Below are 12,814 nucleotides of genomic sequence, written 5' to 3'. Positions count from 1 at the left end.
GCTGCTCTCCCCTCATCCAGCCATCCAGTTATAACGTCATAGAAGGCTATCAGATTGGCCAAGCATGATTTACCCTTGGTAAATCCATGTTGACCACTTCCAATAACGTCCTGTTCTTTAAGATGTTTGGAGATGACATCCAGAACAAGTCGCTCCATTATTTTCCCCAGGGACGGAGGTGAGACTAATTGACCTGTAGTTCCCTGGGTCCTCCTTCTTGCCCTTTTTGTAGACTGGAGTGATGTTTGCCTTTCTCCAGTCCTCAGGCACCTCTCTTGTTCTCCATGACCTTTCAAAGATGATGGAGAGTGGCCCAGCAATAACATCTGCCAGTTCTCTCAGCACTCGCGGGTGCATCCCATCAGGGCCCATGGACTTATGGATGTCTAGTTTGGCCAAGTGGTCTCTAACCCAGTCCTCCTCTACAGAGAGAAAATCTTCCTCTCCAGACCTTCCCCCTTGTCTCCAGGGTCTGGGATTCATGAGGGACAGTTTTAGCAGTGAAGACCGAAGCAAAGAAGGCATTCATTAACTCCGCCTTCTCTGTGTCTTCCACCACCAAGGCACCCACGTCATTCTTCAGTGAGCCTACATTTTCCCTAGTCTTCCATTTTCTACTGATATACTGAAAGAACCTCTTCTTGTTATCTTTAACCGTAGTGGCCAAGTTAAGTTCTGCTTGAGCTTTGGCCCTTCTAATTTTTCCCCTGCATAGCTTCACTACATCTTGGTATTGCTCATAAGTTACCAACCCCCTTTTCCAGAGATCGTAAACTTTCCTTTTATTCCTGAGGTCCAGCCAAAGCCCTCTATTTAGCCAGGCTGGTCTTCTTCCCCGTCGGCTCGTTTTACGGAACCTGGGGATGGCCTTCTGTGCTTTTGAGAGTTCCTCCTTGAAGTATGACCAGCCTTCCTGGGCACCTATGCCCTTCAGGACTGTCTCCCAAGGGACACTCTCAACCTTGATCCTAAACAGGCCAAAGTCTGCCCTTTGGAAGTCCAAGGTGGCAGTTCTGCTGGCTCCCCGTCTTGCTTCTCCAAGAACTGAAAACTCTATGATTTCATGGTCACTCTGCCCAAGGCGACCTCCAACCTGTACAACCCCCACCAGACTTTCTCTGTTAACAAGCAGCAGGTCAAGTAGGGCACTTTCCCTGGTTGGCTCTCTCACCAGCTGTGTTAGGAAATTGTCTTCCACACGCTTCAGGAACCTCCGGGACTGTTGCCTCTCTGCTGTGTTATATTTCCAGCAGATATCTGGGAAGTTGAAGTCCCCCACAAGAACAAGGGTGAGCGATCGTGAGACCTCTGCCAGCTGCTTGTAGAATATTTCATCAACCTCTACATCCTGGTTGGGGGGTCTGTAACAAACTCCCACCGTGACGTCTGCCTTATTGGCCTTCCCCTTGATTCTTACCCATAAACACTCAACACTGTCATTCACATTGTTAAGTTCTAGGCATTCAAATCTGTCCCTAACATAGAGGGCCACCCCACCACCTCTCCTTCCTTGCCTATCCCTTCTGAAAAGTTGGTAGCCATTGATCGCAGCACTCCAGTTGTGTGAGTCTTCCCACCATGTTTCTGTGATGGCAACTATATCATAGTTTTCCTGCTGTACAATGGCCTCCAGCTCCTCCTGTTTGTTGCCCATGCTGCGTGCATTCGTGTAGATGCACTTCAGCTGGGATAATTGTCCTGCCACTTTTTGGGGGGGATGAGCCCTAATTCCCACCTGACCGTGCTCAGACCCTTCTGTAGTTGCCAACCTATTACTACATTTCATGTCTTTGCTACCGCATGGATCACCATCCCCCACCTCCACTGAGAAGGGACAGGCGAGGAAGGAGGGGTGGAGGCATTGCCCTCTACATCAAGAAATGGGTAGAGTCTGAAGAGCTGTCTCTGAAGAATAGCCACAAACAGGTTGAAAGCTTATGGGTAAGAATTAGACTGAGGCAACAAAGGGAACCTTGTGGTTGGTGTCTACTACAGGCCGCCTGATCAAGGGGAGCCTATTGTTGAAGCCTTCTTACTCCAGCTACAGGAGGCATCGTGCTCGCAGGCTCTCGTCCTGCCAGGGAACTTCAACCACCCCAACATCTGCTGGAAAAGTAGCACAGTGAGCTCTAGGCAATCCAGGAGACTCCTGGAGTGCATCGAGGCTAACTTCCTAAGCTAGGTAATAGACAGCCCTACCAGAGGGGATGTGATACTGGTCAGCAACGCAAGTGAGCTAATCAGTGACATCAGGATTTGAGGCAGACTGGGCTACAGTGATCATGCACTGGTGGAGTTCACAGTCCTGAGGGATATAGGTCAGTCGAAGAGTAGTCAGGACCCTGAATTTTAGGAAAGCGAACTTCCAGCTCTTGAAGGAATTAGTCAATAGGACACCCTGGGAAACTGCCCTCAGGGACAAGGGAGCAGAACAGAGCTGTAAGATCATTTAGGACATTTTCCACACAGTGCAAGAGCTCTCAATCTCCAGGTGTAAGAAATCAAGAAAGGAAGGCAAGAAACAGGCATGGCTGAGTCAAGACCTGCTGGTCAAATGAAAGGGCAAGAAGGAAACGCACAGGCAGTGGAAACAGGGACAGGTATCCTGGAAAGAGTATAGGGATGCTGCCTAATTGTGTAGGGATGGGGTCAGGAAGGCCAAGGTGTGGCTGGAGCTGAACTTATCAAGGGACACAAAGAATAATAAGAAGGGCTTCTACAGGTATATCAACCAGAAAAGGAAGTTCAAAGAAAGCGTACCTCTCTGATGAACATGACTGGCAAACTGGTAACAACGGACGAGGAGAAGGCTGAAGTACTCAACAGTTTTTTTGCCTTAGTCTTCACCGGCAACCTCTCTTTCAACACCTCTCCAGTGGATGGACCACTGGGGGAGCAAAGTCCCTCCCACTGTAAGAGAAGATCAGGTTTGTGACCACCTGAGGAACCTAAACATACAGAAGTCTATGGGACCTGACGAGATGCATCCCAGAGTCCTGAGGGAATTGGCTGATATAGTTGCCAAGCCACTCTCCATGATATTTGAGAAGTCATGGCAGTCAGGTGAAGACCCTGGTGACTGGAAAAAGGGAAACATTGCAGCTGTTATTAAAAAGGGTAGAAAGGAGGATGCTGGCAACTACTGACCTGTCAGACTCACCTCTGTGCCTGGGAAGATCATGGAACAGATCCTCCTAGAAGCTATGCTAAGGCACATGGAGGACAGGGAGGGGATTTGAGACAGCCAGCATGGCTTCACCAAGGGCAAGTCCTGCCTGATCAACCTAGTGGCCTTGTATGATGGAGTGACTCCATTAGTGGACAAGGGAAGAGCTATGGATGTTGTCTCTCTGGACTTCTGTAAGGCCTTTGACACAGTCCCCCAGAACATCCTTCTCTCTAAATTGGAGAGGTATGGATTTGATGGGTGGATGAGGAATTGGCTGGATGGTTGCATCCAGAGTGTAGTGGTCAACGGCTCAATGTCCAGATGGAGATCAAAGTCATGTCCCTTGGGGGTCCATATTGGGACCAGTACTGTTTAATATCTTCATCAATGACCAATGACATAAACAGTGGGATCAAGCACACCCTCAGCAAGTTTGAGGATGTCACCAAGCTGAATGGTGCGCTTGACGCACGTGAGGGATGGGATGCCATCCAGAGGGACCTGGACAGGTTCAAGAAGGGGACCCATGTAAACCTCATGACGTTCAACAAGGCCAAATGCAAGGTCTTGCACCTGGGTCAGGGCAATCCCAGTTATCAATACAGGCTGGGGGATGAAGAGATTGAGAGCAGCCCTGCAGAGAAGGACTTGGGGGTATTGGTGGATGAAAAGCTGGACATGAGCTGGCAATGTGTGCTTGCAGCCCGGAAGGCCAACCGTATCCTTGGCTGCATCAAAAGAAGCATGGCTATCAGGTCGAGGGAGGTGATTCTGCCCCTCTACTCCACTCTGGTGAGACCCCACCTGGCGTGCTGAGTCCAGCTCTGGAGTTCTCAGCACAGGAAAGACATGGACCTGTTGGAGCAGGTCCAGAGGAGGGCCACAAAAATGATCAGAGGGCTGGAGCACCTCTCCTATGAGAACAGGCTGAGAGAGTTGGGGTTGTTCAGCCTGGAGAAGAGAAGGCTCCAGGGAGACCTTATTGTGATCTTTCAATACTTAAAGGGGGCTTATAAGAAAGATGGAGACAAAATTTTAGTAGAGCCTGTTATGATAGGACAAGGGGTAATGGTTTTAAGCTAAAAGAGGGTAGATTCAGACTAGATATAAGGAAGAAATTTTTTACACTGAGGCTGGTAAAACCCTGGAACAGGTTGCCCAGAGCAGTGGTAGATGCCCCATCCCTGGAAACATTCAAGGTCAGGTTGGGCGGGGCTCTGAGCAACCTGATGTAGTTGAAGATTATCCCTGCTCATTGCAGGGGAGGTTGGACTAGATGACCTTTAAAGGTCCCTTCCGATCCGAATTATTCTATGATTCTATAATATGTCTTTCTAGCTCTGTTTCACTAGAGGTAGGGTTCATTCAGATGAAATTAATGGAATCATTAAGTCATTCTTAAAATACCTTTACCTGTAGATTTTTTTCTGAAATAGATTGATTACATTCAAACATCTTTTGTTCCACAGGCCAACAGAAGATGCTGTCATTTGATGAAACCTGAAAGGTTTTAAATCGTACCCCATGAATGGGGTGGTACGCTCCCTCCACATTTCCTTATTGTGTTTGTAGTCTCTGGTGTCAAGTCCCACTAGAGCACTGGATCTGAACAGTTATCCATGAAGAAAAATTAGAACATAACATTGCTTTAATGCAGCTGTATTGCTTATATGAATAAAGCACCGAAGTAGAAGATGGTTTTACATTGTGCTTTTATATAAAAAAGCTCAGAGCTCACAGCACTGCAATATACTATACCGTCAAAGACAAAGATCCTAAAACAGGCTCCTTTCACATTGGTTTGAGAAACAATGTGCAGGATTTTTTCTGGTTCATCGTGTGTTCTTTGCTTTGCTGTGAATGTCTGCTTAGAAGACACTACTTTGTTTTTGGTCTTTGCAGACAGGGAAATCATGCAAGCTACTTGAAGATATTTCTCCAATACTGTTTTAATACAGCTTTCTAGTGGTGTTTTGAGGTCTCTAAGAAGGAGCATACCTGAAATAATCGCAAGTAGTGTCCTGCAGACATGGGCTTCTTACTGCAAATGCAATTTTGGAAACTGTAGCTTTAAGTACTTTGTGTTCATTGTGTACTTGTTATGTACACTCTGATGTGTAAAGAGAAAAAGGCTAAACCTTTAAGATTGGAGCTGTCTTCCTGCAGGCACTAGGAGATGATTATTTTGACTCATGCAGCACAAGAACAAAAGAACTGTGGAGTCTTTTCCTTTTTATTGATAAAGACAATGAAAGCCATATAGGGGTGGGTGTGTGGAGGGTGTTTTTTATGTATTTATTTGCATCAGCTTAAAAATGCCTTCAAATAAGTTTCAGAGAAGTTGATAGCTTGAGTACGGTTTAAAAAATAAATGCCACGCTGATTAAAGGAATAGTATCAATCAAGGAAAAGTAAGTTCATGCTCTTAAACAAAAAGCAAACAAAAAAATCCTCCACACACCAAAAGGACTCCTTTTTTTTTTAGAAAGCCCTATTTTAAATGTTATGAAATTAGCCATACAGTTCAGTTACTATGCAGATATTTTATAAATCGACTATTGCATTTTTAATGTAATGGTGTTAACTGGTTTCTCATACTTGGCAAAGAATGTTTTCCATATAACAAGGTAAATTACAGCTTGTCAGATGGAGTTGGATAACAATAATATTTGATTAATTTTCTTGATTAATCAAGCAGCTCATTGAAAGCCTGAATGAGTCAGTTTTCTTTGGGATGGAGGAAAAACTTGTGCATCAGCACGTTCTTCCATCTCCCCTGCTGATCTGCCTGCAGAAGTGAAAATTCCAGAAAGGTTACTCCGTGTATGTCCTCATGTAAAAGTAATGTAGCTTTAATGGTGAGAGAACACTTGAAAAACAAATCAAAAAATAAAACCAAAAGCAAGAAGATGCCATAGTTCACTTCTGCCTACCTGCCTTGTTTTCTCTGACCGCCTTTCCCTTCTGTCTTCAGGTGAGCTCAATTCAGAACCAAATGCAGTCCAAGGGAGGCTATGGAGGTGGCATATCTGCAAATGTTCAGATGCAGCTTGTAGACACTCAGGCAGGATAACCTTGGGCAAACCTTTACAGTAAGTATTAGTCTGCTTTTTAGGCACTGGTAGAGCAAGTGAGGAAGAACATCCTGCCTGCCACATATCGTAATTAGCTCCCTATAAACAGCTGCATCCTTATGATGCACATTTTTAAAATGCATTTCTGGGTAGAACATTCAATATCATGTGAACATGTTGATTTTTATTATGTAATGAACAAGACATTAATAATTCAGTCCTGACTGCAAACCTGTCCTTAAGCCTGTTTTATGTCCAAGACATTATTGTAGGCAAATCTTTGCAAGTGAACTTAGTTGTATACCAAATTTCACAAGAATTTTGTGATACCATTTTTGCAACAGTTGCAGTTAATTAAGCAAAATATGTATGGTGTTAAATATGTTATGGTAGGAAAATCATCACTATCAAAATGTTCAAAACTCAGTTTAACATGTGTTTTCTGTTACAGGTTTAAGTGAGTTCCTGTATCTTCTTTCCTCTTTTGCCTTGGTGACTGCTTTGTGTTCATGATGAAAGAAGTGATGGCTCATTGTTCACACTTTGTGATTACTCCAGTGAAAAGTTGCTGTTCTGCTCTGATGATGCCATTTATGAGATTGGTCCTACCGTGCCTTTCAGTGACGTGCACGCTGGCCTCCTACCAGTACCACGGACATAGAGCTGTTTAGGATCAGTTTTAGCTGTTTATTAAAGCAAATTAAAGCACCAACCTTAGCTTCCAACATCAATACCTAATGCACAGCATTCTGTTAGTCTTTATTCTTTAAATATTTTCTCCAATCAAGTAATTTATGAGTAAGTTTCCATTAATATTTTTAATCTCTCATTGTTCATATCCATTTTTGAAAGGATTACAAGCCAAATTTTTCAACAAATTATTATTTCATACAAAATCAGCAGAATAGATGACCACATACTTTGTGGTGTTGATTTGTATGGTGGCCTGTTTGCTGCCAGAAAAAAATTAAATTGCTAACTACAGACTGATGATATTGGTGGTGGTGAAAAATTTAGCTGTGGCATGTATCATGCCTGCTTCTGAAAAAGGACTTGTATATTATCTGCTTCAGAGTTAGGTCTTTATTTCAGTTTTTATCCAACTGGTCTTGAAATAATAAAGAGAAAACTTGTATTCATGAGACATTTGTTATAAATGTTCAGTATATTTATTTTGAAAGAGCTGACCTCAAGAGTGTAAACTGGTGTAGTATCTAAGTATTGTGGAAGCGCTTTAGTCTATTTAAAAAATAAAAGAATCATGTTTGGATGCTTCTTTCTTTTTACATTTTTTCTTAATTTTAGGCTGTATGGTCATTTCCAGTAGCAGTATGTCAGACTACCTGCAATATTAACTGAAAATTTTAGTAGCCCTCTCTAAGTAGTTGGCAGTTTCTGTGTACTAAATATTTAGGGGCCATGGAAGTTGCTAAGAGCAACATAGTAATCTGGCAGAACAGATGCCAGTGAAAACAACATACAGGGTGACTTTTTACAAAGTCAGCAAAAAGCCTTTTGCTCAGGTTCCAAAGCATGTTTCTCTTTCACATGTTGTGAAAATTGTATTTTGATATTGCACTGTTTTCGAATTATCTCTGTAAATCGTCCTTTTCTTTTTCTCCTTGTTGGTGGTTTGAAACAAGTTGATGGTTTGAAACCTGACTGAGTTTAATTTTTACGTGGAAAAAATTATCCTAACAACTAAGGCATAACTGAGACTAATAGTTTCCATTTTTACACATAAACACACATGTGTTTATAAATAAAGATTGCTTCATAAATGAGTCTATTCTCTTCCTCTGCTTTCCCTGATTACACATTGCAATAGTTATCCAATTGATTTAAACATTTATGAACCCCTCAGTTCACAAAGAGCATGCAGAATACAAGAGCTATGGAGGTAGTTGGCCTTCCCTAAATTGTATTCCAGTGGCAGGTGTCAATTATCTGGTTGAATAATTCCATTTAGGTTGGATAGTCTTCACTAATAAAGGTACTGATTCTTGATGACACAAGATCAGATGTTCAGTTTTCTGGGGTGCATAAACACATAGCAATGCAGTGACATTTTTAGGGGGGGTCAACATTTCTGATGCCACTTGATCAATGAGTCTTAAATATACTATGATTACAAAATTATTTGAACTTTGTCATCAGTAACTGCAGCTTAAATTTACTTGCCAAAACTATCTTGCATTCCTCAAAATGTCTTCAGATCAATAGCCAGGAAAAAATTGACATATTTTTATGACATACTTTTTTGTACATCGTGGTCATTCTTTAATAAAATCAGTTCAGTGCTGGCTTGTAGATATTAAAAGGAAAGTATTGACTTTGATTCAATAAATGTTTTTCTTTTGGTTGGTAACTACCATTTTTCTTTTTCATTAGTTACATTTGCATTAGAAAAAGACTTGCAGCCTACAGACACATTTGTGGTGAAAATTCTCTGAAGAGTAACCTGTTAGTGTGAGAAGAAAGTAATTTTCAGGCTTGAGTTTTTCATGCCACTTGACCCTTTTGTTGCCAAAGGGATTAAGCCTTAATTTTGTTAACAGTTTTATTTCATTGATTTCATATGTTTACCAGGACCTCTGCAAGGATCTCAGAGAGGTTTCTTACTAAGAAATAAATTGGAAACCTTCCTACAGGATTTCTTCACTTTTGACTGCAACTAGTATGTGTGTTTCCTTGCTTACTCTTGATTGTGATGCAGATTATTTTACCCTGGGGATTAGTAGAAGACCAATTAAATACATCATCATAACAATATGTACAGCTCTATTAAATATACGTGCAAGGCACAGTATCATCTACTCCTGTATTTTGCTAAAATTTACTTTTTACATTTGACACTCAAAGTTAATTCAAGAACCAATTTATTGCTTAAAACTTCATGATAAACTGTTTTTAAGAATGGTAGTGAATTATTCACCATGTGACAGTCTGTTGAAGTTGCCAGTTAAGGAAAAATGCTAGTTTTAAAATGAAAGAAAGATCAAGAGAAAACCATGAGATGATGATCAACTAGAAGACCCTTTAATAGTTCAAGTTATAAAAAATTTTTACTGTGCAAAAAGGTTTGTATTGAAAATGAGATGTTTTAATACAACCATCAATAAAAATAATTTTTTACTTGACCTCTTAAAGGGAGTCAGGCTGTTCTCACTTAGTCTTTAGCCTGTTTAGACGTGAAGGGGAAATTCCAATTGTAACTGCTCAGCAGTGGTAATTTGTGACTAAGGAAGAAGGCCCAAGTGCAAGAAGGGGTTAAACTGGCTGGAAGCAAGAATGCCAGATATAGAAGGACTCCTTGCAAGGGAGTGAATTTTCCCTGGGTGATGAGATAAGAAATAGCCTCAGCATTGTCTTGTAGACCATCTTGGAATGTGAGTGCTCAGGGCCCAAGCTCAGGGGCAACTAGCTCTTTGGGCAGCAGAGCTGGGCTGGGGAGCAGATCCAGGGCCGGGTTGTGGTGCCCTGTGCAACTGCTCTCGGGATTGGTGCCAATGCAAGTGTATATAAGGAATCTGCTTGTGACACATCTTTGCAGATGCCATGTACAACTGTGGTCCTCAGAGTCACAACACGATAACACAAGATAACACAAGCCTGAGCAAATACCATCAAGGATGAATCACCTCTCGACTAGGGGGATGGGAGAGGGAGAAGTGAGAGTTGCCTGAAGGTAACTGAAGACTAATTAGCATGGTAAAAATCACACCCCTGGATGGGGTCCTTACATGCCTATGTCAGATTGCCTTTGTATAATGAACTAGCCACTAATCGGAGCATGCAGGAGCATGCGAAGAAGGGCATTAGCTATATAATCGAAAGGCTAACAATGAACAAGTTTTGTGTAACTTTTTCTTTGTTGTAAACTGTATAAAAACCTACAACCCCCCTGAAGGGGTGTGCTAGCTTTGCAAATTATCGCCTGGCACCCCTTTATGTACAGAACCATGTCCTAGTCTGAGGTAAAACAGAACCAATTTTCTTTTCAGTAATTTTATTTTTCAGTTAAGTCTCTTCTAACTAACTGCATTCTCTGAAATCAACAGCACATTTTTCAGACAGTGTCTGCTTCTAGCAAAGGTCTGATGTTTATCGTTAATACCAAGGAGTCATAGGAGGGTTGGTCAGTCAGACGCACATGTAGACGCCATGGTTCACCAAGACTGAGCTGATAACCTGTGAGCCCTCCTTGGTTGACTGGGTGGTCAAGACCAAGTGTGAGCAGTCACTGGAAAAGAATGGTAAGCTGCCAGTCCAAGATTCCCCCTTGGGATGCATCCTTAAGAATTAAGGACCCCTGTAGCAGAGGAAGGTGACCCAAGGAAGAAGGAGAAATGGATACAAGTGCCTGTTAGAAGAGGCAAGGGAAAACCTTCACAGTCCCACTCTTCTCTCCATTTACCCCTGCACAACAAGTATGGGGCACTGGAGGTTGAGGGTGAGGCAAATGGCAAAAAGCTGGTGAGTGAGCCAACTAGGGAAGGAGCACTACTAGATCTGCTGTTTGTAAACAGAGAGGAACTTGTGGGGGATGTAACAGTTGGAGGCCGTCTGGGGTACAGTGATCATGAAATGATAGAGTTTCTGATTCTCAGGGAAGCGAGAAAGGGAACCAGCAGGACTGCCATCATGGACTTCCGGAGGGCAGACTTTGGTCTTTTCAAGAGTCTGCTTGACAGAGTCCCTTGGGAGGCAGCCCTGAAGGGCAAAGGAGTCCAGGAAGGCTGGACACTTTTCAAGGAGGAAGTCTTAAAAGCGCAGGAGCAGGCCGTCCCTGTGCGCAGGAAAGCGAGCTGTCGTGGGAAGAGACCGGCCTGGCTGAACAAAGAGTTAAGGTCACAGCTCAGGGAAAAAAGGAAAGTTTATGTCCTTTGGAAAAAAGGACAGGCTACTTGGGAAGATTACAAAGGTGTAGTAAATTTATGCAGGGAAAAGATTAGAAAGGCCAAAGCTCAGCTAGAACTTAACCTGGCCCTGGATGTTAAAAACAATAAAAAGAATTTCTATAAATATATTAACAGCAAGAGGAGGACTCGGGAGAACCTCCACTCTCTCCTGGATATGGGAGGTAACATAGTGACAAAGGATGAGGAGAAGGCTGAGGTACTGAATGCCTTCTTTGCCTCAGTCTTTAGCAGTGGAGTAGGGTGTCCCCCGAGGACCCAGACCCCTGAGCTAGCAGTTAGGGGCGGGGAGCAGGTTGAGGCCCCCATAATTCTAAGGGAGATGGTGAGGGACTTGCTCCATAACCTCGACATAAACAAGTCTATGGGCCCAGATGGGATTCACCCGAGGGTTCTGAGGGAGCTGGCAGAAGTGCTTGCAGAGCCACTTTCCATCATCTACCAGCAGTCGTGGCAAACTGGGGAGGTCCCAGCCGACTGGCGCCTAGCAAATGTGACGCCCATCCACAAGAAGGGTCGGAAGGATGATCCAGGGAACTCCAGGCCTGTCAGTCTGACCTCGGTGCCTGGGAAGGTGATGGAACAGGTCATCCTGAGTGCCATTATGCAACACATGAAGGATGCCCAGGTGATCAGGCCCAGCCAGCACGGGTTCACGAGGGGCAGGTCCTGCTTAACAAACCTGATCTCCTTCTATGACAAAGTGACTCGCTTGATGGATGAAGGAAAGGCTGTGGATGTTATCTACCTAGACTTTAGCAAGGCCTTTGATACAGTGTCCCACAGTATCCTGCTGGAGAAACTGGATGCTCATGGCTTAGATGGGTATACTCTCTGCTGGGTTAAAAACTGGCTGGAGGGCCGGGCCCAGAGAGTGGTGGTGAATGGAATGAAGTCCAGGTGGCGACTGGTCACGAGTGGTGTCCCACAGGGCTCGGTACTGGGGCCGGTTCTCTTCAACATCTTTATCAATGATCTGGATGAGGGGATGGAGTGCACCCTCAGTAAGTTTGCAGATGACACCAAGTTGGGTGGGAGTGTTGATCTGCTGGAGGGTAGAGAGGCTTTGCAGAGGGACCTAGACAGGCTGGCTGGATGGGCTGAGACCAACGGAATGAGGTTCAATAAGGCCAAGTGCCGGGTCCTCCACTTGGGTCACAACAATCCCAGGCAGCGCTACAGGCTTGGGGAAGAATGGCTGGAGAGCTGCCTGGCAGAAAAGGACCTGGGGGTGTTGGTCGACTGTCGGCTGAACATGAGCCAGCAGTGTGCCCAGGTGGCCAAAAAGGCCAACAGCATCCTGGCCTGTATCAAGAACAGTGTGGTGAGTAGGACCCGAGAGGTGATCGTCCCTCTGTACTCGGCACTGGTGAGACCCCACCTCGAGTACTGCGTCCAGCTTTGGGCCCCCTACCACAGGAAAGACATTGAGGTGCTGGAGCAGGTCCAGAGAAGGGCAACGAAGCTGGTGAGGGGTCCGGAGCACAAGTCATAGGAGGAGAGGCTGAGGGAGCTGGGGTTGTTCAGTCTGGGGAAGAGGAGACTGAGGAGAGACCTTATCGCTCTCTACAACTACCTGAAAGGAGGCTGTAGAGAGGCGGGGGTCGGTCTCTTCTCCCAAGTTACAGATGATAGGACAAGAGGCAATGGCC

At 44.1% G+C, this 12,814-nt stretch overlaps 1 protein-coding gene across 1 annotated transcript in view; it reads left to right on the top strand.

Annotated features, from left to right (window-relative positions):
- The window catches only part of LOC141476667 (CDC42 small effector protein 2-like), a 110,409-nt gene extending 102,897 nt beyond the window's left edge, over nt 1–7,512 (top strand). The window contains exons 4-5 of the mRNA XM_074165467.1: nt 6,144–6,261; nt 6,695–7,512. Coding sequence (XP_074021568.1) covers nt 6,144–6,242 — 99 coding nt within the window. The 3' untranslated portion in view covers nt 6,243–6,261; nt 6,695–7,512. The remainder of the gene's footprint in view (nt 1–6,143; nt 6,262–6,694) is intronic.
- The last annotated feature ends 5,302 nt before the right edge of the window (nt 7,513–12,814 follow it).

Source organism: Numenius arquata, chromosome W, assembly GCF_964106895.1.
Source record: "Numenius arquata chromosome W, bNumArq3.hap1.1, whole genome shotgun sequence".
NCBI classification, from domain to species: Eukaryota; Metazoa; Chordata; class Aves; order Charadriiformes; family Scolopacidae; genus Numenius; species Numenius arquata.
The sequence above is the reverse complement of the archived record's forward strand: the minus strand, read 5'-3'. Positions and strand labels throughout refer to the sequence as shown.